The sequence below is a fragment of the Carya illinoinensis genome, chromosome 6, assembly GCF_018687715.1.
Source record: "Carya illinoinensis cultivar Pawnee chromosome 6, C.illinoinensisPawnee_v1, whole genome shotgun sequence".
NCBI lineage: Eukaryota > Viridiplantae > Streptophyta > Magnoliopsida > Fagales > Juglandaceae > Carya > Carya illinoinensis.
This window is the reverse complement of record NC_056757.1, coordinates 27651953-27677664: the sequence shown is the minus strand read 5'-3', so window position 1 is coordinate 27677664 and position 25712 is coordinate 27651953. Positions and strand designations below refer to the sequence as shown.

The following is a 25712-nucleotide window of genomic DNA, read 5'->3' as shown; positions in this document are numbered from 1 at the left end:
TTTATGTTGCTATGTAATATGAGCGAAAAAGTCAATATTGCCTTTTAAACCATTTTAATGAAACCTAAATGACGTACAAATATTAAAATTACCTTACATATTTTATTTCGACCATTTTGGCTGGTTGGCAGTTTTCATCAAATTTAAAAGAAAAATAGTACACAACCGGCTTTTTACTATTCACACAACCTCTACACATTACATTTTTAAAATTTTTTTTATATAAATATTTAAGATATGGATACTGAATACAAAGATTTAATTAGTTTAAAAAGAATAAACTTAAAAAATATTAAAAAAATAAAAAAAATAATGTGTAGAGATTAAAAGGTTGTAACGTAGTATTGCTCTAAAATATCTTAATCCTATACGGTAATATTGCTCAAAGAATGGGCGTTGGATATAGAAAAATATAGTTACAGATATAATTATGTACTAATTTGTATATTAATGTGATTTGATTGATCAAAAAATAAATTTTATTAAAAATAATATTAATTTAAATTTTAAATATAAATAAATTAATATTAATATACAGATTAGTACGTAACTATGTTTATATATAACAAAACTCGTTACGTATATATATATATATATATAGAAGGGACCCAGCCCCATTATTATTATTGATATCCTTGAAAAAATCATGTAAATCGTGCAACAAAAGTCGGTACGTAGGTAGTCGTACCCTGCATGCATGGTGCATACACGTGAGTGCGGTCCATGGGTACGATCGACTTGAGACATGAGACAACCAAAGCTAGCTAGAGCTAGCTGTCATGGACATACACTGGCCCACGTACGTACGATTGCATTGCTAAGGGCCTAAAGCTCCTCCGAGGGGCGCTGATAATCATGATCCAAACAAATTAAACGAGTGGAGATTTTTGTTATTATTAGGTTTGTTGATGTCGATCGATCCGCTAGACAACAGGACGGTGGTGTCGTTGAATCGTTGGTGGTGGTGGTGGTGGTGTACGTGCATCTATGGTTGGTAATTTGATGAAATCAATGAAACTTAATTCAAAAGAAATAAGGCATCAACTTCTTTTTTATTTTATTTTTTATGTGCAAGATAATCTCATTACTAATAAGGGATTGCTTTAAATGATCTATCGTGAGAGATCCCATAATATATAGAATACTGACTGACTCGTGTGCCTAAACGGTAGTTGAAAGTCTCCGGTCCTACGTCCAATATAGCATTCTCAGATATGGTAGGTAGACAAAAACTACTTCTCGGCAAAGTAGGGAGGAAGCTAAACACCTCAAAAAGTCCTGTATAGATCGAGTTTTCAAGTATCTACATGCACAAAAAGAACATAAAATTTAAAAAAGAACATTAATGAATAACCTACATCTAATGCGCATGCTGGTTGTGTTTGGAGGAAAAGATGGTTGTAGGTGGAAACTTTAGAAAGTTTTAGTCGTCAATACGTGATGGCCGTTTACTCTAATATTCTTGGTGTGTGTGCCCATAAGCATCGACGATGGGTAGGGGCTGTGCATGGGTGGTTCATTGGCTAAGCGACAGGGAGGAAAAGTAGTTGGGTTGAGGCACATGGCGGTTTTGAATGGAATGACGGATGGTGTGCGAGATCTATGCCCTTTGGAGACGACACGTATGGCTCATCACGTGCTTATAGTTTAGTGATGGGGACGTGGTCAATGCAATGCGAACGTTGAGGGGATGCGTGGGGTTTGTGTTGAGGGAGTCAATTTTTTGTTTTACTGTATGACATATTTATATAAGGAAAATAATAGGGGTTCCGTTCATTTGTCCTACTCACATTTTTTTTTGTTTTTTTTTTAAATTTTTTTTACAGAAAAATTAAGAAATTTTTGTTTAATTATATTGTAAATTTTATTCATTTTTTCAAAATATTAAAAAGTGTTAAAAAAATGATTTGAAAAAAATATTTAAAAGTGTTATTTTTTTCATATCATTTTTTTAACACTTTTAAATGTATTTGAAAAAATGAATAAAATTTACAATATAATTAAATATAATTTTCTTAATCTTTCTGTAAAAAAATTTTTTAAAAAAAAAATATATGCAGCAGGACAAGTGAATGGGATTCTCCAGTGGGATCTCTAGTATTGTCCTTTATATAAAGAACAATATTAGATATAATTTTAGGATATGTAAGTTCTAGCACTCTATTGTTTTTTTAAAAAAAAATAAAGTTTATTATTAAAAAATAATTTTTTTCTTGTAGGTCCTATATTTATTTATTTTTTCCAAAGGAAATGGGTGGGACAGACACATCTTAGGACTGCAAATATCATTTATCTGATGTAAATTAAAAAGAGATTGAAAAATCATAAAAATATAACTACAAACTATTTTTCTTATAGATCATCGATCTTAAATAATCTTTATTGTATTTTCATTTTAGATTCCATATTAAGAAACTTAATATTGTATAACAACAAATTTTGGGATCCATATTAATAAGTTTATAATTTCTCATAAACATAATTTTAATTTTAATTTTGGATAAGCCACATCCTTAAAAATAGATAATATATAAAAATTAAACAAAAATTTGCGACTATAAAAAAATTGGAAAGAGATATTTCTAGGTATATTAAAATTTTAAAGATTAAATGGAAATTATAAAATTTTTTAGGAGGTCATTTTCTATATTTGTAAAATTATGTATAAAATATAGGAGAGATCAATAATTTATATTTTCACAAAGTTTTTTTTGGGGGGGGGGATGAGGATAACGTGGGTCCGCCACTAGTTTGGTGCATGGTCGCAGCTTGTGGAGGTTGGATAGTGACAAAATTGAGGACTGGTTTGGTTTCACAAATGTTTGAAATTATTTAAGCATATTTCATCTTATCTTAACATTTAAATATAAATATTTTTAATTTTAAGTTTTCAAAATTTTCATCTAAGCATTAACAAATCATTATAATTTTTCTAAACTTTCAAATAATGCATAAAAAATAATTTAACTTTTTTAAATCTCAAAATAAAAATAATATTAAAAAATAATATTATAACCCTATTTTAACTTGATAATTTTTTATTCAATTTTTTCTCTTTCATTTTTCAAAATCCTATAAAAATATTAACTCAAACTATTTCACTATTATTCACAAATTACATCACTAATAGATTTTTCATGTCATATTATGTCATGTTATCTATAGAACCAAATGAGCCCGAATCCTCAAATATCTTCCTATAAAAGTGAAGAATAAAATAAAATAATGTTCTCCCTTTGAAAAGATCAGGTCTATAAGGAGTGGTATCGAAGAAAGTCGACTAATTAAAAAGATCAAAATCATAAACACTGTTTCAATAATAGTTGGTGTTTGAATAGCAATTAAGTAACTAAATTTATTTTCTCTTGCTAATTCTTTGTTATTTATTTTATTTTTAGAGAAATTCTATTTACAGTCTTCACTTAAATACTGTATGCGCAGACCCTTTATTAAATAAGAACAGACATCATTTTATGAGGGATATTTTTATAATTTTTAAAAATTTTAAAGACAAAATTGCCTAGACTTGTATTGCAATCTTCATTTAAGGACTATATATAACATTACTCTTATTTTTATTGTGGGATATGATTGGGCTTTTTCTTGGACTCTTGTCCAATAGCATTAACTAAGCATTGCATATGCAATTTGTTTTCTACATTTAAAACATGGGCCAGTACCTTCGAACCAAGAAAAGAAAGGCTACAACAACTCTACACCAAGGAACTGTTTAATGTTTATGATTTCTTTCTCTTTAAGGATTTCTTGGGCTGGGCTTAAAAAAAAGGGGAAAGTCCTCTTCAATTTTTTCGGCCTGCTCTATCCTAAATGGGGCCTAACGCAAAATCTTTAAAAAAAAGGGCTTTTATATATTTATTATTATAATTAAATATTTAACTAAACATAAATCTCTGATACTTATTTAAAAAAAATTATTTTAAATAATTATCCTAATAAATTTTCTAATTTCTACGTGTTTTTTTTAACAATGCCAAAGGAAGGGAGCTAATCCACTAATCATATTCTTTCTTGCTTTAATTTTACTTTGGTCTTTTTTTGGCCTTTTTTAAAAAAGAAAAAGAAAAATGACACTTTTTCTTTTAGGCAGAAGCCGCCTACCCCTATTTAAGTTGTCCCGTTCGAGGCCAACACAAAGTCGTAAATGGAACAAAGTATTGCTACGTACCTATTTTATATTTTATATTTATATATATATTTTAAATTTTTTTAATAAATCATATATCATCAATATAGTAGCATTTCTCAATTGCTATAACAATTGATATATATATATATATATATATATTGTAAGTATAAAGTCTAGATTTATAGTATGACTTATTGTTGTCTTGTTCTCATAATTTATAAGTTAGTGTAGAATTAGAGATAATCTAATGACGTGGAATTAAATTTGTACGAGAGGCATGATTATTTTATTTGGAGGAGTTATTGCCGGCCTTTGGAATTAATGATTATTAATAATTAACTCACAATAATTGATCCATACGCAAAGGTGAGAAAATACCAAAATAATTATTAATTTGCAGCAGTGCTAGGCTGCTGGCTGGTGGGTACTCATAATTATTAGGCTGTCGCTGATAATTCTGCGGCCAAAAAAAAGTAAATAGGGGCAAAACATGGGCAGAAAATGAATTTGGACAGTCTCATAATTATATAAATAATTTGAGTAAAGATATTTTTTTAGAGTTTGATAAATAAGAGAATCAGATAAAAAGATTTTATTTTTGTTTTAAAGTTTATAAAAATTGTATTGATTTTTATGTTTTATTTTGAAATTTATAAAAATTGTATTAATTTTTATGTTTAGATAATGATTAGGGAAAAATTTGAGAAATTGAAAAGTGTTTTATGTTTAAATGATATTTGAGAATTAAATTATGACAAATTTTAAAAATTATGTATCTCATTATATAGTCATTTTTACGTACACTTTATAAACTCTATTAATGTGATTAACTGCGTCACTTTTATTTAATATAAAATAATTATTTTGACTAATCATATTAATAAAATGTATAAAGAATATATAAAAGTGACTACACACATCATTTTTGAATAAATGAATAGGTTTGTAGAGAAATAAAAACATGAATATGTATAGACAGAAAAGTGTAGAGAGGTGGTTGGGCCCCAAGACATAACTTTTATCAGGTTAATCTCATTTGGAAATATTTTTGTAGGTTAAACAAGTTATTTATGCACTTTCTTTGTTTTTAAATTTTAGTTATCAAACTAGAATTGGAACAAAAAATTCTATAAATGTTTCTAGAATTAGATATTTGTAACATCCGAGTACCACGTTTAAGGGTTTAACATTAACATGATTGGATGCATGCATTTACTGAATACGTGACTTTTCTGCTTTCGTAATTTGTCTACTTCTATAGATGGTTGGAATTATGGAGCTGATTCGTTCCCCAAACATGTCCTCCAATGAAAGAAGAAGACAATGAACTTAATTGGTCGAATTGTCAGACCATAATCTTGTCGTTATATGTAGTTTCATCGTTCCACATCATGCATGCAACTAATGGCCTACCTTCATGGGGGTGTATATAATTGAAATTCATATGGAAAATCTTTTTCAAATCATGTGAAGAAAAAATGCTTATAATTGAAAGCAACAATTCAACATCATAATATTAATATAAGAGTATTATTTTATTATTTATTTATTTTTCATATTTTTTAACAACTTTAAGCATTTTTTAAAAAATAAAAAATATTAATACATTAATAGTCATTTCTTTAATCAATAAGTAAAAGAACAATATTAAATACAAGTTTTAAATAGATAAATCTTATATAAATTATTTATAAAAAAAATAAATTTTACTAATAAAAAATTATTATTATTTTTATTTATTTTTTAAAATAGAGTTCACTTTTTTAAAATAACTTATATGATGCTTATCGAGGCTTCTACGTGCATGCCAATCAAATCACCGTCCAAATTAAGCGGCAGTGACCCACATGGATGGCCGCATAAGTCAGACTTGCACGCAACAGTAGTACCTATATCCACCTATCATTACCAACCCTCATCCATCTTGATACACACAGACATACGCTATTTTTTGTATTTTTATTTTTTCGCACCATACACGTTATTATATAAGATAAATACTTTAATTATAAACAAATTTTATAAAAATAAATTCACAAATTAACATAATTTAATATAATAATTTTATTATAAATTAAATATAACGTATATATCATATTAAACTATACCAGACGTGTCATGTAAATATACTTTTATAAGATCTTTTTGTAACTAATTACAGTAGTTAATCGTATTATATATATATTAAAATAAAAATTTTATATGTAATTATTTTTATAGATTTTTTATATATTTTATTAATATGATTGACTGCACTACTTTTTTTTTTAAATATAAAATAATTGCTTTAATTAATTATATCAGTAAAATATTTAAAAAATATGTAAAAATAACTATATGTAGTAGAAATCATATTAAAAAGCAAATATATAATATATATTTGCCACAATATTTGACGAACAACTTGCTTGATGATCATTCATGAGATAAGGTTTGAAATTTCTTCGTCCTTAAATTACGCCGAATGCATGCATCATGTGTCTTAAATATCTTGCATTCATCTTATATAATATTATGGGTTTTATTGTAATATATTACCATTGTCCAAAACAAAAGAATTATATATTACACACCAGTTTTTAGGTTTCGAATTGCTCTATCATCTCCCTAATTAACTGATTACAACAAATATATATTAAAAATCCAGCTTTCGAATTTTTAATTATGCTACCTGCTGCTTAGATCTGTCGGTGCAGATCAAAGGAAACGTCTTGAGTTGAATTTGCAAAGTTTCGTTTTCATTTCAATCCAAAAGTTAATAGTTAAAAGAAGTGAATAAGTTGTACGTAATTTTTTTTAATGATTAAAGATGTTTAAAAAAATTTAAAAAAAATGAAGAAAAAAGGTGCAACTTGCACTAATGATAACGGATCAATCGAGAGAATTAATTACCAATTAAGCGACCATATTTCAAAAATACTACTTAAGAGGTTATGATTGCAAGTTTTTCTTTATGTTCTTTGGCTTTTGTTATGAATAAACTAAGAATTTGAATGATCCTTATCTAGATTTGTTAATTGGGTAAAGGAATCGAGGTTATACCATTTTTTTTTAGAGTTATATTATTTTTAAATCGGTATGTAGAGCGTATATATTTGTAAAATTTATTTAAATTTTAAAATTTATTTTTTAAATTAAATTATATTATGTAAATATTTTATAAAGTATGCTCTCTCTACACTGGGTATAATTTTTCTTTCCTTCAAAACATTTTTCTTGGTATAAAAATATCCCCATAATTTGTTTTACTCATTTATTGCGGGAAGTTGAAAGGTCAGGATAATTTCTCAATGCCAGTGATGTGTTCTCTGTAATATGTGCCAGCGAGTAAGAATAGATCAGCGCAAGTGACTTCTATATACACCCAAACTCTCAACATGTGGGCTGGTCGATTGGCATTTTGAGAGCATCCATCAGAATATTGATTTGGACGATATGGGTCGAAAATTGAATATAATATTATTAAAATATTATTTTTTAATATTATTATTTTAAAATTTAAAAAAATTGAATTATTTATTATATTTTGTATAAAAATTTAAAAAAATTATAATAATAAGATAAAATGAAATTAAACACTTTTACTATCAGCCATATTCAATAAAATATTAAGTTCCATTAATCAAGCAAGCAAGAAAATCTCAGGAATATTCATGCCAACTCCATCCGGATCGAATACAATCTCCAATAAAAATATAAGCAATGATATGTGCCATAAAAAATCACTGTAAAAGCAATGAAGAAACGTAACTATTATAGATCTCAAACTCCAAATTTGTGTGTATTAAGTATTAAGAAGATGTTCAATATGATCTTCCTTCTCCCCCAAAAGAAAATGAAGAGATTTGGAATCGTGTTGTCTATTATGAGCAGGTAGGCAAGCCACCCACGATTATTTAAGCAGAAACTGAAAAGTAAATCACAATCTTATAACATAAACTCGCAGTCTTATGATATATGGGTTTTAATCAATTATTTTGAGCCGGATAGCATCGACAGATCAGCGTAGGAGAACGGTCCCTTCATTGCAGTTTAGAAGGCCGGGAACTTTACTGCGGAGGAACAGCCGGAATTACCGATTTTGGATAGCGCTGCCGCTGGACATTCCTCGAAGGAAACTTGATAACGGCCGACACAGAGATAAACCTCGTAAAGTTGGCTCTTCCCCGATGCATCCTTATTACATTTTATCCAAGGCTCATGCCCGATTGTCCTCTTTATAGCACTCTTTATGGCAGCTAAGCTGTAAAACTTCCCATTTGGTCGAATTCCTGTTCCCAAAAAGAAACCAAATCCATTCACATCGAAAGTTAGAAACAATTTTCAAGATTTGAATGAGAACCGATCGACCAATTCTGGTTCGGTGAAAAGATATTAGTGTATATATATATATATATATGAGAAATTAATACCAGCATTTTCGAGGATTCGGAGGATGTTTGCTCGGCCTTTGAGAACAAGAGTTTCTTGGAAGTATGAATGTTGAGTTGGGTCATATCTAGACATTGAGCAGGTTCCATATTTAGTCCATTCATGTGACCACAAGCCTGTACTGTCGCTACTTGGGCACGCTAATGATGGCCAGTTTACATGCAGTTTAGGGATGAGGTCTGAGAGCTGCAGTACCGTCATAAACAATTAACTTCAAACTTGAAAACTGTATCAACATTTTTGTTGTTGTAATATGGTAATTAATTTAGATTAATCAGATCAAAGGCCAAGAAACTTGTTTTCTTACCTTCGATGGATTAAAAGCGTCGTTAGAAGCGCAGTAGATCTCGTATTGACTACTGTTATAGTATGGCCGAAACCCAGAGATGCTGAACTCTGCCGCAGGTTTTCCTGTTGTTGGGTAGCAACACCTTTCTGTGGTGTGGCAGGCTGATCCTGGCCACTGCATTAGAATAGTGGATGAAAGATTGAGCTCCAATGTATTTAAATATGTGTGTGTGTGAAGATGAACTCTATATACAATGAGAAACAGTGCCACTCACCTGCTGTATAAAGTAGAAGAAGTTGTAGGCCTGTGATCCACATGCAATTGCCAAGCATTCTAGTATTAGAAGCTGAACAAAGAAAGAACAGTAGGATTTCATCTCTTGATTCCTGCCTCTCTCTCTCTCTCTCTCTCTCTCTCTCTCTCTCTCTCTCTCTCTCTCTCTCTATTTTGTTTCCCTCTTTGCTAGCTCTGTGGTATTTCTTCTGAATATATAAGGAGTGAGAGTGTTGGCCGGGTGTAGATGGATATTATTTATAAACAAATATGAATAATTGTGGACTCTGGATAGAAAATATTCGTGCGAATCCGTATGACTCATTGAATTAGTTTTAATATTATTACATATAAAATCGTTCGCTTGAAATTTATGCCTAAAATCTCTCGTCTAAGTCTTCTTCCTGATTTGATGGATGTTTTCTATTGATTTTGTCAAGCTGTTCTTGTCCCATACAGTCGTTGAGAGTTCGGTTTGAAAGGCAAGAATATTTTTCTTTTCTTTTTTTGTATTCTTGACGCCAGCATGTTCTTGATAGATCCATTTTGCACATATACAAGCAACCATTTGAAATAATCGGATTAAATATTACCCAACAAATTAATTTAAGGAAAAATCTTCTTGTCATCCTCACACTTCACACACCACACTTATTTTAATTTTTTTTTTCATTTTTTCTATAATAAATATGTAGTGTGTAGATGATAGATAGAATAATTTAATTAATTTAATAAGAATAAAATAAAATAAAAAATAAAAAATAATATTTTAATATATAAAATGTGTGGTGTGGGATGATGTGTAGCATTCCTCTTTAATTTAATCCCCAGCTCATTTTCAATGTGCAAATAGCAACGAATATTGCCGTACGTGCAAACTGTTCTACTTGTTTATACACACACACACATTTATATATATATATATATAATAAGTATTATTACCAACCAGATTTATTAAATATTGCTAATGATCATGAGTACTTCATCCGGTCACAAAGCCTCTTGGGTATTTCTTCTCTCATGCTCTTTTCATGACATTTTCTCTGTAAGCATTGATGACATGAGCATAGGAGGTGGTTCCGTTTCAGCTAACCCTCCCTCTGGTGTTCACCCTCCTGCATGTAAGCATGCAGTTCAGCATGAAAATGTGCTTCCTTATGTGGGATAGTTTGAATATAAGCAAAGTTGACACTCTGCAAGTGACTTTTGGCATTTCTTGTGATACAGAAGGGATACTTCTGTTGCTAAAATGGTCTCCAACCCATAGATTAGGCCGGGATAAAGGTGTTAACCCAGAAATCATGGAGACCACGATTCTGTCAAAGCATTGAATTCTCCCAACAATGGCTGTGTGTCCGACAGTGGGTCTGCCACACACAAATGGCAACCTATGACAGCAGAGCTCCTTACTTAAAAAAAAAAAAAAACAGGACCACATATGGCAACCCATGACAGCAGAGCTCCTTAAAAGTGCAAATCATCCTCTTTTACACTTTGATATTTTCCTTGTATATCACTGTTTCAAACGGTCATATGCCTATCAATTGAAGGCTTTCTAAGACCAAACTTTTACAAAGACCAAACTTGCATTGATTTAAAAAGAACAAAGAATAAAGAAACGACACAGTATTGGAACTAATCCAGAAATGTATAGGTTTGATCATGTAGAATCTGGTTCAATTTCTATTCAGCAAAAGGTATGAAAGGTACGAAATAACTAAGGACTTTCCAATCATGGTAACTGAACAAACCCTTGATGCTCAAGCACTTGAAGGAAAAAATACGGTTCAAAAGAAGTGGACCATGATTCTCCAAAAAGAAGCCTGTACAACTGAGCAGCTACGTGCAAAGACACGGAGAAATGCCTCAGATTTTGTAGTTCCATTCTAGTATTGCGAGTAAATCCACATGCAATTAACCAAGTCTTCAATGGTGTAGTGATTATATGATTATATCTTTACAAGCTGATATCGAAATGCATATTTATGCATCATATATCAACCAAAACCGAGGTAATGTCATTGGGGGATACTACATAGCAAGATCATTGATGCCAAACTTTTACACATTGGCTGTTGAAAAACACCAATGAAGATCACAATCCATTTACAAGCCTGACCATGGAGCCAATCCTTTTTGCTCTTCCCAGCTCTCACATCATGAACATCACTGAGCGTCAGTCATAATAAAAGAATATGCTAGATGCGATTGGAATTGAAGAGAATGCTGCGACAATGTCCAGTACAACTATCTGTTATGTGAAACATGATTTTTGGCTCAACAAATTTAACTACCAGTAATCCCCACAAGAGCAATTCCCATCTTTGAAATGATGGAATCGTTGGACATCTCTAAGAATTATCTGCCTATCAAAAATTAATGTTATAAATTTAGCAGCTGAGTGGCAATCTCCACAGACCTTTAGGTTCTTCACCACCCGAATTGTTGTGCCAGGAGGAGTGTTTAGGAGCCCAAAAGTAATAGCCAATTTCTCACTATGATATCTCAGAGGAATTTCTTTGTCTTCTTCTTCCATGTCTGCATGGAAGACTAAAGAAGTATCAGGGCTGTACCCAACCAACTTTAATTCCTTGACTAACTCGTCGAGTGCCTGGTGCAAGTCTTTAGAAACAGGTTGCACCCCCTCACCAGAGAAGAATTCATGCACTACATTGTTCACCTCCACTGAGCTACACCCAGGTACCTTCACCACTCCTTTATCTTTCATCATTTTCCTCAAATTATTCACATCTTCCCATCTACCAGCCCTAGCGCACAAGTTTGATAAGATCACATAGTCTCCACCATGAGAGTCATCTAATTCAGAAATCCGTCCAAACACCTGCTTCGCCAATTCTACATTGCCGTGGCTGCTACAAGAAGATAACAAAGTCCGCCAAAGTATGGGAGTTGGCTTGATTGATAATCCATCTATGAAGTTATAAGCCTCATCTAAGCGCCCAGCTCGACCTAGCAAATCCACCATACATCCATAGTGCTTGATCCCAGGAAGTATCCCATACTTGTCACTCATGCTGTAGAAATACCAACAGCCTTCCTCTACTAAGCCAGTGTGGCTGCAAGCGTATAAAAGACCCAAAAATGTAATCTCGTCAGGTCGCACTCTAGCCTTAATCATTTCCTCAAACATTGTTATGGCTTTGGAACCATGACCATGAGTGGCATACGCCATAATCATTGCTGACCAAGCCTGCGTGTCTCTTACAGGCATGTTCTCAAACACAGAAGCTGCCTCATCCAGGCTTCCACACTTCGCATACATATCTATTAGTGCAGTGTTCACCTTTACATATTTATCAAAACCATTCTTCCTAACATACTCATGTATCCACCTCCCCAAGTCAAATGCTCCTAACAAGGCACATGATGAAAGAACACTAAGCATAGTTACATCAGTAGGCTGGAGATTCCTCGCTTGCAATTCTCGGAACAATGACAATGCCTCATTGGGCTGAGTACTTCGAGCATAACCAGTGATTATTGCATTAAAAGTAACAACACAAGGCTCAGTTATCTTGTCAAAGACACGACGGGCAGCATCCACATCTCCACACTCGGTATACATGTTTATTAGTGTAGGACATACATATATATTACTGTTCAGCCCAAGTTTGATAGCAAGGGAATGCAATTGTTTGCCTTCTTGCAAAGCCTTAGAGCTTGCACATGCCTTGAGGAGGGACGGGAAGGTGTAGTCATCGGGGGCGATGCCAGAGCAAAGAATATCAGAAAAGAGCACAATCGCTCGAAGCGGCGTATCGGAGCGGGAGTAGCCACGGGCCAAGGTGTTGAAGACGACAATGTCAGGTTGGGAAATTTGGTCGAACAGGTTGCGTGCGTGGTCCATGGCCGGGCCACTGGGATTGAGTGTACACAAACCGATAAGCTTGGTGAGGACAGTGAAGTCATTCTGGAGGTGGGTTTTGATGGCAAAGGCTTGGATTTGCTTGAGCTCTCTGAGAGAGGCGAATTGGGGTACGAGAGAGAGAGGAGAGCTTGAATTGGGTTTTGGAGAACACAATGGGCTTACTTGGAGCACGTTAGCTGCTGCCATTTGAGCTCTACTGTGTGCTCGGGTCCGGTTGTACGTGTGTTATAAAATTAAGAAATATACAAATGAGAAATTCTATAAATTAGTCACTATTCATATCACACACTCCACATTTATAACTTTTTATAAGATGTGATAGTATTTATCATAGGGTGTGTAGATATTTTTCATAGGATGTGAGGTATGGATAAGAAATAGCGGCTGATGAGAAGAATTATTCTATATAGATGTCATATACACATTCGTATATAAACACACATATATATTTTATCTCTAAAACAATTTCATAAAAATAAACTTACAAATTAACGTTAGTTGATATGATAATTAGATTATAAAATTATTTTTATTGTAAAGTAAATCTAACGTATTATATAAAATTATGTAAGTTTGTGTGTTTATTTTTATAAGATTTTTTTTTTTTTTTTTGTGATTGTATTACTTCTTTATAGATATATTGAAAATTAATTCATTTGATATTCAAAGAACATCGAAATCGATACTAAAGATTTTTAAAAAGAAATTAATTAAATAACAGTATTTTTCCAAATTTTATTTACTTTTGCTTTAATTTGATGAGTAATATTATACATACAACCCTTTATATAACCATGTTTTTAATTGAGAGAATTTTTGTAAAAATGTATTATTTTTATAAGTTATTTTACAAAAACATCTCTCATTTAAAATATAGTTGTGAAAAAAGTTGCATGTGCATCACTTTCCTAATTTGATACGATTAAATTTTAGAAAAATATTACTTTATTAAGTAGTTATGAATTATTTGTAGATGAATGGTTGTTTAATCATGTTATGGATAAAGTTGAGTGTGTCTAGCACATTGAAAATCTATTGCTAATAAAAAGGGAAGAGATAAACAAAAAAAATCTAGCCCAGAGTTAAAACCAATAAGGGATGATGCAAGTTGACTTAAACTCTTAAAAAGAAAGGGCTTCATAAGCCAAGTGGAGCTCAATCACTCCAAGGAATGAAATAAACCTCTACAAAAGAAGGAGATCTCATAAATTCTGACAAGCTCTCTATAACTTCTGTATGCATGGACTCTATTCCGCACAATGATTCCAAAGGATATTGTCTCAAGGAAGGTATCATCTTCAACCTCTCAAAACTCTAAATTCCTCTATTGTATTGAGAGATATGTAAAAATCAACTATTATAATGGATTTTATCCTTAAATAACGTGTGGACGTAGGCTTTTATGCGAACCACATAAATCTCTATACCTCTCTTTATTTATTTTTATTTTCTTATTCGAAAAGCACCATATCGACGCCCGAATCATCATTGTGGACTCGGATGTCTCTTTTCTTTGTTTTGGCCTGTTGTACAATTTTTGATATTACCAGTTGGTGCTGTTTGTGGGATCCGGTTTATTTTCTAAATTGGAAGTGGAAGAATGAGGATTTCCTAACCTTTGTAGTCATCTTCAAATAAATAAATAAGATTCCCTCGCATTTTTATCTATCATTATTTTTATTTTATTATTTTGGGTTAAAAAAAAAAAGGAAAGAAGAATTGGGAGAGGGAGTTCTCTGCCCATACGGTTAAGAATATTGTGCACTTGTGTGCATTGTGTATAAGACATACACTCATAAAGAAAAGTCCATTGCCCCAAGTGCACTATACACTTAATTGCACAGTGCAATTTACACAAGTACCAACTATGAATGGCATGTATAGTGTCATGCACATTGACGCAATGGGATGTGGGTAGAAACATTGTGCACATAAGTGTATAGTGTGTTCAAGACATATCTTATGGGAACCCTATGCACGCAGGTGCACAGTGCACCCAAGACATATCCTATGCATGGCATGTAGAGTGCCGCATGTTACAAGGGCACATTTACGTGCACTCGGGAATTTCCTGGCCTACTCTCTGTTGGAAACTACGTTGATTGCCAGCGTTCTCTATCCCCACCCCATTGGTCTTCGCCCATGGAGGCTGTGCACTACGTTGGAGGTGGGTGCACCTGGGAGGCTCGTGGTGGTCAGCTGTGAGCCTGGGGAAGGTGTCAGCGACCACCAGGTGGACTGTAGGTGTTTTTTGTCACCCCCATAATGGTCTCTAACCATGGAGGCGGCGAACACTGTGCACATCGCATGCAAGAGATCAATGCATGGATGGTGGGCACTTCACCAGTTGACTGTGAGCCAAAGAGGCAACCAATGACCACCATTCACGCCGTCGATAGTTTTTGCCATTGATGTGGTATCCCCAACCCTAAGAAGAGCCTGTGTGGTGTTCATCTCCACTAAGATTGAGAGTCGTTCCATGTCACCAAGTGGTGTTCATCGCCATCGAGACCGAGTGTTGTCCACACCACTGTCTGGTGTCTCTCGCCACTGAGATCGAGTCATATTCCTTGCCTTGATTGGTGTTCCTCTCCTTGAGTGGTGTTCTTTGCCACCTTGGGCAACACATGCAAGGGCTCAAGGGTGCACATCAATATGCACCCAACGACCACACATGGCGGGCAATCTCTTCCCTACCTTATCCTGAGTAGTGTTGCCCTACACACGTGCGGCAGGCGCCATGCATCCCCCCATGCACGTAAAAATGCACCATGCATCCCCTCATGCAGGAGCTCCTTGCCTCCCTCCTTGGTCACGACTCCTCGACCACATACATGGTGGCCAAGCTTCCTTGCCTGCCTATGGGTGTTCTAACGCCCGCGAGCAGACATCAACATGGCAGACAAGCTTCCTTGCTTGCCCAAGCTTCCTAGCTTCCCCAAGGGTGTTCAACCACCCATGTGCAATTTGAGTAGACTCACCAACATTCTGGAGTAGCATAATAATCTCAAATGAAAACTTTTCAACCTTACAATGAAGTTGCATCGCCCATGAGGTTGAGTTGCGACGCACCTTCTGATCCAGCTATTTGGATCCCCACAAACTTCTAAGAAAGATTCGTCCTCTTCAGATAGCTCGTTGATCATCAGGAGTCTCGACTCACAAAACAAATCTTAGAGGATATGTAACAAAAGAAAAAAGAAAATATCAAAATCATTCAGCCACACAGACAATCTCACTTTGGAAAAATTGGAAGTAGCGGCTAAATTGCTTTAATTTTTCTCTCCCCAAACTTGCTATATGAATTTCATTTTTTTGCTAACAAATTTGGTTTTTAGATGTTTCCCCCGCAAAACTTCTCGAGGTTCCATGGGATCCCAGTGAACATACTCCCCTAGAAGTCGCCCATGTGGCACGAAATACCGGCCACAAAGTCCTACTTGAGCACCACTTAGACATCTTACTCTTTATGCATCAAAGTAGACCACTCAGTATTGCGGGCACCTCAAATCCTTATTATCGCCAAAGCATGGCTACCCGATGACCTCCTGTGCCCCCTAGGCCTTTACCACACTCAAGCGAAATGACTCAATTTGTAGATCTCAAACTTGTAAGTTGTGTTACACTAACATATTTGGTTTTTGGTGAAAACCTCTAAGGATGATCGAGCTCTATCTCCAGCCACAACAGTGTGGTTGAGCATCTCCTTTACTAAAGACAAGTCCCTAGACTCTAGTGAACATGGGCTTTCAATTCCTTTGATTGTGTGACCCTCACCCCATTGAGGTTGAGTCCCAGACTCATTGTGAACATGGGCCCCGCTGAGGTCGAGTCTCTAGACTCATGGTAAACAAGGGCTCACAAGTCACTTGATTGCATGACAGTCACCCCATTGAGGTCGAGTTCCCAGATTTGTGGTGAACATGAGCCCCACTGTAGTCGAGTCCCCAGACTAGCGGTGAACATGGGCTCCAATAAAGATCAAGGCCCTAGACTCGTAGTGAACACAGGCTTGCAAGTTGCTTGACTACATGACCCTCACCCCATTGAGGTTAAGTCCCTGGACTTTTAGTGGACAAGGGCTCGTAAGTCCCTTGATTGCATGACCTTCACCCCACTAAAGTCGAGTCCCTAGACTAGTGGTGAATATGGGCGACGTAAGTCCCTTGACTGTGTTGACCCTTGCCCTTTAAAGCTAAGTGTTCTCACACTCACACTTTGAGAGCAACGTTAGCACAACATCTTCCTTAGCAAATGCCGAGTGTTTGCACTCTTACCACAACGGCTTTGCGTGGGTTTCCCTTGGGAACGAGTCGATGGGCTCGACAACTACCTAAGATGGACCTAGGAGTTCAATGGGCTTCCTGACCACTTAAGTGTGGGTTATTGCAAACAAATTTCAACACCAAAATGGAAACATAATAGCAACTCATATCAAGGGGCGAAAAATCCACTACTACAAATGAATAGCAAAAAACAATTATGAAAATATACACTCTTTGCTAACGATAAACAATCTCATGCAACCAATTTGGCAACGTTCATACAAAAAACTTCAAACTGAGCTTCGTGCTTGCACCTAACACAATTGAGCACATCTCCCACTTATTTATCCAAGTGGAGCTTCGTGCTCGTACCTAACACGGTTGAGTCATCTTCCACCTAGTGCAGTCGAGTCTATCTCCCTCCTATCTCTCCAAAGTGAGCTTTGCACTTGCACCTAGCGTAGTCTAGCACATCTCACGCCTAGTTCTCTAAGCTGAGCTCCGCGCTCAAAGTTCTTCACTACTTAGCACAAACAAAAAGAAAACCAGGTACCAGTTCTTATAATTTATTTTTCTATACTGTGTCATAGACTATCTCTATCATAGTTTGTCTTGAAGATCCTCAAGGCCTTATTGTTGAGAAAGTTGGCCTTAAGAATCATAGGCATCTGTTAGGGGTAAAGTTAACTGGGTCCAGCCTATTGAAAACCTATCGCTAATAATAACAGAATAGATAAAACCAAAAATCTAATCAAGAGATAAAGCCAATAAGGGATAAGACAAGTTGACTCGGACTCCTAAAAGGAAATGATTTCATAGGCAAGTAGGACTTAATCACTCTAAGGAAAGAAATAAACTTCTATAAAAAAAGGAGATCTCTACAAATCTAACAGGCTCTCTACAACTTTTGTACGTACGGATTCCACCCCACACAATGACTCCAAATGATCTTCTCTCAAAAGAGGTATCATCTTCAACCTTTCAAAATCCTAAATTCCTTCATTGTATTGAGAGATATGTAAAATTACTTAATATAATGGATTTCACCCTCAAACAACCTGTGGACTTAGGCTTTTATGGCGAACAATGTAAATTTTTATGTCTCTTTATTTATTTTTATTCACTTATTTATTATATATTGGCATGGATGAACGTGAAAAGCATCGTTTCACACCTGAATCAACATCGTGGGTCGGGATGATTCTTTCTTTTGTTATGGCCTATTGTGCAATGTTTGGTATTAAAAAATCACTAATTATTATCTCGATGAAAAGTGAGTTTTTAATGTGAATACTTCCAAAATATGGATTGAAGATTCTAGTTACAAGCACCCAAAAATAAAACATCTAGTGTGTGAAATATAAAATAATTAGAAAATGAAACCAAATGATTTTGGTCTTATATTTCCAATATTTTCAATCAAGTAAAAAAGGTTGGCTTAAAGGATGATTTCTTCAATTAAATTAAAAGAGGTCGACCCATGAACTCGAAATGCTGCTAATTCATGAGGTGAATGATGAGAATGCCCTCGCCAGCTTGTATGTAGCTATGGACCATACAATTAACATGATTTAACAACATTTACTGACAAAAGGAATGTCATAAAAACATGAAAGCTCCTTATTGGGGATGTATTTTGTACCTTGGGCATTTCCTTTGATGATCCAACGGACTTGCAAGACACTTGAGAGCGAAGGCTTAGGGTGGTGTGGGACATCTCTAATGGCTAAATCAGTATGAGAGTAAGAATGAAGTTGGAGAAGAGAGTGACTCTTTGAGAGTGTAAAGATCTTATACCTAAACTTGGAGATGGGTTTATATACCTCTACTGAGGTGATCCCCACTCATTGTCAACGTGTTACCTGTGTGCTATACCAGTTGCCGTGCTTGTGGTAGGGCGACTGCTTGCTCCTTCATACACCATGCTGCCATATTGAATGTGAGCATACTCATGTCACATCTATTTCCAGTGGCATGCATGGGGATAGAGGTGTCAATATGTGACACGACCCGTTAATCCAACACAAACATGACATGATAGTAGCAGGTTTGAATTTAGTTTTAACAGGTTCGGGTCAACATGGATTGACTTGTTAAGACACGATTACTTAATGCGTCATAATGGGTCAACCCATTTTGATCCGTTATAACCCGTTTGACTTGTTTAGAAAGTTAAAATTATGTTTATACCCTTATATCTAAAACTTAAAAAACCCTAACCCATGCCACATGGGCCACACACAGTCACTCCTTCTTCAATCTTACTCCACTCATGCTGCCCCCCTCGTTCAAATCTCAGATTCAAAAAATCGTACCCATTGACAAGCCACCTTAGTCACGGCTCAGGAGTTGCAGCCTTGCTGCGAACTCTTCAATAGGTGTCCCAGAGCTCTCTTTAGACATCGATGTCCTCATGCAGAGCTCTTCTTCATACAAAGCTCTTCAATTGGCTCAACTTAGAGCTCTTATTCATAGAGCTCTTCACGGCTTCCAAGGCCATCAATTTACCCTTCTCCTCTTCTTCACATAGAGATCTTTAATCAGCTCAACCCATCAACAATATTTTATCTTTCAATTTTGGATTATTTATTTTTGCTGGTCCCCCCCCCCCCCCTCTTCTTCATCATCTTGTTGCTTAGTTGTTGTTGGAGTATACTATAAATGGTCTATATAATCTATCTATGTTGGCTGGCATTTATAGCAAAATGTGGTCATGTTTTGAGATATGAATGTTTATGACTATTTGTAGGTGTGTTTGTTTATCTTCTGACATCTAAAACCTAGAATATTGTACATAATCGACATACAAGGTGACTACAATCTGAGCACTATGAACCTAAGTTTAGTAAAAATGATCCACTATAGTACTCTTTGTTCCAATTTTCTTCTGTGACTCTCCACGCGATTTTGCATTAAAGTGGTGCCATAACAGTTCTGTTTTATTTTTGTTCTTAAAAATGCTTAAATGCTTGAATTTCTTTATAGATTTTAATTAAAAACAAAACTATACAAGAGTTGGACGAAAGGCACATGGTTGATCTAAAACCAAAGAAGATAGTATTTTGTGGATGAATTTTAGAATTTGTTTTGGGTTCACAACGATTCTATTTTGTTCTTTTATCTGTAGGTTTTTATTAGTAATATACCTATTGAAATTGTATGGTTTAAAGACAGACATGTGATGGTTCATAACACATTCTTTTTATTGTTGCTCATGCATTTATTCAATACATCAGTATTACTTGTGATGGTGCTAGCAATTACATGTTGAATTTTAATCAGTTAATTTAATGAGAATATTGTAATACAGATGCATTACTATTATATATTAGCATCATGTCTTTATCTGAATTTATGTGCAATATTTTCAGTTTAACCATCCTATCTAAAAAGAAAAAAGTGAAGATGATTTATTGATGGTATAGGTAGTTTTCCCTCCTTCTTTTGAAGAACTGCTTTCAGCTAAATACATCTGTAGACTTATTCTGTTAATTGTATGGTTTCTCACCATGCTGATTTTTCATGTTTCATTTTGTTTTGTTATGTCAAATGTCTGAGGCAGCAGAGGAGAACGATATTATGGAGAAGCTAATTGAAGATGTTATGTAGTTGAATATCTACAAGACCAAGGAGGACATTTCAATTTCTTCTATAAATCAATCAAACATTTAGTTTTGTGTTTATTATTATTGGGATTGTAACTAGGGGTGAAAGCCGGTAGGTCTAGATTGGAGAAACCTATCAGACCGAACTGAAGCTTGGACCGGTTGGTCTTGGTCCAAGGATTTCTCAACTTTCAATCTTCAATCCAATCCCAGGGTGGGGTTTCCTCAGACCAGACCGAACCGGACTGACCGAATTGGAAAAATATTTTTTTTTTAAAATTTTTAAATATATTATATATATTATTTTATATAATAATTGTATAATTAATTATGTAATTTTCTTCTAAATTATTATTATTGAACACATAAAATATTTTTTTAATGAGGTAGTTATATAATTTACATTAATAATTTACTTAATTTTAATTTAGTAACTTAAATAAGTTTTTTTATTAATTTATTTAAAAAAGAAGCAAAAAAAAAAAAAAAAAAAAAAGGACAGGACTGAATGGATCGGTCTTGGTTTGGTCCCTATGAATGTTCGGTCTGGTCCAGTCTAGAAAAATGAGTTTTGGTTCATCACTCAGACCGGACTGACCAATTTACACCCCTAATTTAACTTTAATGTTATTACTTTTGATTTTTATGTTTGTATTGTTTATTGTAAGTTTGGACTTATGTTTAATATTTGGTATTGTTGTGGTTTTGATTTTTGTGCTTTTATTGTTTAGATTTTATTTTGGATTTGTGTCTTTATTCTTTGGATTTTCATATTGGTTTTATTAGATGTTAACAGATGAAAAATGTTTATATTTTTTTTATTAGTAGATAGTTTTATGTTTTTGAAAGATATTGTGATTTTAATTTTTATGTAAAATTATGCAAATTAGGTTAAAATAAAATGGGTTATTTCAACCCATTAACATAAAATGGGTTGAAACGGATTGTGTCGTGTCGACTCATTTTTGATTAATTAATAACAGCTCATAACGGATTGTGTTAACCCGTTATGTTAATAGATTTTGTTAGGGTTTGATATTATAACACGTTAAGCTTAACGGGTTATATTCATGTTGACCTATACAGTATAATATTCATGCCTTGACACGATGCGAACGTGACCCGTTAACACGATTTGCCACATTATTAGGGATGATGCGCCCACTATCATGATTTCTTGAAAAGGTGAGAGGCCAACTGAGATTGTTGCTTGTTGCTGCCTTTGTGCCTTTAATACTGTGTGATCCCCAACCAGGCGTGTCCATTATGGTACATGTGGGTGATGTGACGGTCCATTTCTCCCTAACACGTTTCTTGCTGGCTTGGCCAATGTCTCCTCCCTCTCACTCTCGTAGAGGTAGGCCTTCGAGGGAGGGAATCAAGTCAGCCGAAAAGGGACTAGGAAAATATACTTCCTAGTTACCTCGTGAACTCCCACAGCACACATGCAGTGAGAATTTAAATCTTTTTTGACGTGCCCCACGTATGCTACTCAAGCGATGTGAGTGGGCCATGCCCGTGGTGTGTGTTGGTGACTTACCTTGTGCCTGGGGCACTAAGGAACTGCCCTACTTTAGTTGTTGGCAATGGACAGGTTCGTGTTTCCTATGCAGGCAGGTTTTTCCCTTTCGTGCCCTAGCCATACGACAGTTCAGTTTTTCCATCATTACATGTAGCGAGGGTCTTGGGATCCATTTTCGATGTTTCTTCTCTGGTGGCTCTTGTCCTTTTCATGTGTTGGGCAATCCAACTAATGCAAGCCCCTATTTAAACTACAGATCCCCTGTCACTTCCTACCTCTTTATTGTTTTCCCACTGAGTGCTCGTATTCTTTCGGCAAACTTCCCAAACTTCCCGATGCTGTCTTCTTCTATTGTTAGCCATTCCAGTCGTTTTCTGATGGAGAACATCGTTGAGCTGTAGGCTAGCCGCCAGTGCCAAAAGCATGAGTTGGCGAGGCTTTGGTTGGACGTGGCCTTCCTCAAGGATGATTTAGCTAAGGCTTGGGATGCGACTAGCCAGAACCACTTGGAAGCCAAGCTCCTAGAGGAAGAGTGGGACTGGTTCAAGGATTTGTTGGCGAAGTGAGATGAGGAGTTGGAGAAGTTAGGGGGAGGGGGAGCACTTGACACCCTCAAGGCTGAGAAGTCAAGGCTGGTTGAAAGACACAATATAAACGTTTGGTCATAAACCTGGGTATAGAGCAAGTACTTGGAGTTGACCAAGTCAGTGAAGTGCATGGGAGTGGTCGTAAAGAAAAGGGATGCTCAGATCATGACTCTGGAGTCTGAGTTGACTTCAGCCCTTGATACGGTCTAATCTCGCGATCTATAGATCTAGGCCCAAGAATCCAGTTGGAAGGCTACACGCACATCCTTGGAAGGCATGTCAACCCCGATGCAGAATGCCAAAGAAGTCCATAACCAGGCTTGGGGCTATGGTTACAAAGAGGGCCTTGACAGGTTAAATGTCTACTTCTTGCAAAACTCCAACATAGACTTGAGGAATCTCAATCTGGCTTCCCTAGCTCTTGACAGGCGGGCTCTTTGCTTCGCCAAGTCCTTGGGCAAGAATTTAATGCCAGGTACCTTTCCTGATTCACCCTCGAATTTTTGAACCTATTTTTGTAAACCCTTCTCTGTAACCCCCTCTTTGTATCTTTTTATTTTTTTTTATTTTTTTTGGTGTATATAATCTATTCATGGAATGTCATAGGCTTTGTTCATCCTATGCCCTTTTTGTGTCTCTTGTTTTTTCACTGTACCTTTTATTTTGGATTCAACTTTTATCCCGATCCTTGGTGTGTGCCAGGGGCTCGGCTTCCCTTGCGGCGAAACAAGGGAATCGAGTTTTGTTGTACACGAGGGTCGGCAAGTCAAGGGACTTGTGTCCAACTTATTCATTGTGGTGAGTCAAGGGACTAGGCTTTGTTGTATGCAAGGATCGAAAAGTCAAGTGACTTGTGCTCGATTGGTCCATCACGAGTCAAGGGACTTGGCTTTGTTGTACGCGAGGGTGAGCAAGTTAAGGGACTTGTGTCCGACTCATGCATCACGACGAGTTAAGGGACTTGGCTTTGTTGAATGCAAGAGTTGGTAAGTCAAGTAACTTGTGCTTAACTCGTTCAACATGGCAAGTCAAGGGACTTGGCTTTGTTATGTGCGAGGGTTGGCAAGTCATGGGGCTTGTGTCTGACTGGTGCATCGTGGCGAGTCAAGTGGCTTGTATTCGACTCTTGCATCATAGCAAGTCAAGGGACTCGACTTTTTTTATACACGAGTCATTCATTCAATGGAGACAATTCAAAAGAAAACATAATTTCATTGATAGATTGTGAGGTTTACCAATACATCATTTGGTTACAACTTATGAGAAATATTTCTTTAGGAGCTTATTTGCTTGAACGTCTTTTAAGTGATACGATCCCGAATGGTTATTGGTGACAATGATGAATGGACCTTCCTGACGCCGACCTAGCTTCCCTTATTCTTGTGGTGAACCCTGTTTGTCTCAATACTAAGTCACCAACCTTGAAGGACCTTGGCTGAACTTGCCTATTGATATAGTGCCCAACTTTCCTCTTATTGTCTGCTGTTCGCATCTCGGCCTCCTATCTTATCTCTTATAGTAGGTCTATCTGTTCTCTTAATTTTTCTTCCTTGGAGCCTTGGTCGAAGTGTTGTACCCAATAGGTTGGCACACCTATCTCTGCCGACACTATTGCCTTGTTGCCATATGTTAGGGCAAATAGTCTCTCCTATTGGCATCCTAGTAGTTATCCGATATGCCCATAAGACTCCCGAAAGTTTATTGCCCAATTTTTCTTTCGATTTGTTAGCCTCTTCTTTATGATTCCCATCAGGGTCTTGTTAGTCTCTTCGACTTGCCCATTAAATTGCGGTTGGCTCAGAGAAGAGTACTTGAACTTGATTCCCAGTTTTGCGCACCAGTCACGGTAATGGCAAGAATAAAATTGTTATCCATTGCCTGAGATGATGCTCTACGGGACACCCAATCGGCAGATGATGGATTTCCATAACAATCTTGTGATGGCACTGACAGCTATGGTTGCTAGGGCTTCCGCCTCTACCTAGTTGGTGAAATAATTCATTGCTACTACTATGAAATTTACCCCTTTTTTGCTTATGGGTAGGGGTCTGACTAAGTCCACTCCCTATTGCGCAAATGGCTAAGGGGACATGATTGATATTAACTCTTCTGGTGGGCAATGTGGTACTGGCGCTTGAACTTGACATCTTGATCACTTCCTGAAGAACTCCTCTGCGTCTTTGAGGGCATGGGGCCAATAGTACTTAGCCCTCATTACCTCCGAAGTGGTTTCTACAGATCCCTTCTTGTATCTTGGCCAATATGTATTGGGTTTTCTCTAATGAGACACATCTCAGAAAGGGTTCTGAGAACCCTCACTTGTATAGGATCTCGTTTATCAAACTGAAATGCGGCACCTTATTTCTAACTTTCTGAGCTTCCCATTTTTCATCTCGCACTTCATTGGTATCAAGGTACTTTATTGCACCCAATGACCACTTTGACGCCCCTGGCTGGATACCCTCGACCTCAACCCTTGTGGCAGGGAAATCCATCGTCCATACGACCGTGTGCTTCGACAATAGTGAGTCTTCTTGTCCTGACAAGGTTCATGCAAACCGGTCCACCCTTTGGTTATCCTCTCTTGGTACCTGTTGGATACGGAAGTAGTGAAAAGAGTTGCATTTTTTCCACACCAATTGTAGGTACTATTTTAGCTTTTCCCCCTTTGTAATGAACTCGCCTAGTTCTTGGTTAACAACCA

General features: G+C 35.7%; 2 protein-coding genes across 3 annotated transcripts; both read right to left on the bottom strand.

The window, feature by feature from the left end:
* Positions 1-7900: 7900 nt before the first annotated feature.
* On the bottom strand, positions 7901-9421 carry LOC122312895 (extracellular ribonuclease LE-like). Of its 2 annotated transcripts, XM_043127566.1 has the most exons (5): positions 9312-9421; positions 9142-9275; positions 8886-9041; positions 8560-8764; positions 7901-8418 (listed from the first exon to the last, which is right to left on the bottom strand). In XM_043127566.1, the coding sequence occupies exons 2-5, from the start codon at positions 9241-9243 to the stop codon at positions 8180-8182; spliced, it is 702 nt and encodes a 233-aa protein (XP_042983500.1). In that variant the 5' UTR covers positions 9244-9275; positions 9312-9421; the 3' UTR covers positions 7901-8179. The 2 variants fall into 2 exon arrangements, with proteins under 2 accessions (XP_042983500.1, XP_042983499.1); XM_043127565.1 differs by lacking the exon at positions 9312-9421 and having other exon boundaries at positions 9142-9305.
* A 1611-nt stretch (positions 9422-11032) lies between these two features.
* On the bottom strand, positions 11033-13340 carry LOC122312455 (pentatricopeptide repeat-containing protein At2g02980, chloroplastic). The gene has a single exon (XM_043127064.1). It carries the CDS (start codon positions 13213-13215, stop codon positions 11431-11433), a length of 1785 nt encoding a protein of 594 aa, XP_042982998.1. The 5' UTR covers positions 13216-13340; the 3' UTR covers positions 11033-11430.
* Positions 13341-25712: the final 12372 nt, after the last annotated feature.

What these genes read in the sequence shown, in the direction of transcription:
- LOC122312455 (XM_043127064.1), bottom strand. Translation starts at nt 13,215, where the DNA reads ATGGCAGCAGCTAACGTGCTCCAAGTAAGCCCATTGTGTTCTCCAAAA.
- LOC122312895 (XM_043127566.1), bottom strand. Translation starts at nt 9,243, where the DNA reads ATGAAATCCTACTGTTCTTTCTTTGTTCAGCTTCTAATACTAGAATGC. An exon ending in TCTTCTACTTTATACAGCAG is followed by an intron (nt 9,042 to 9,141) that starts GTGAGTGGCACT and finishes ATTCTAATGCAG; the next exon opens with TGGCCAGGATCAGCCTGCCA. An exon ending in CCGAATCCTCGAAAATGCTG is followed by an intron (nt 8,419 to 8,559) that starts GTATTAATTTCT and finishes TTTTGGGAACAG; the next exon opens with GAATTCGACCAAATGGGAAG.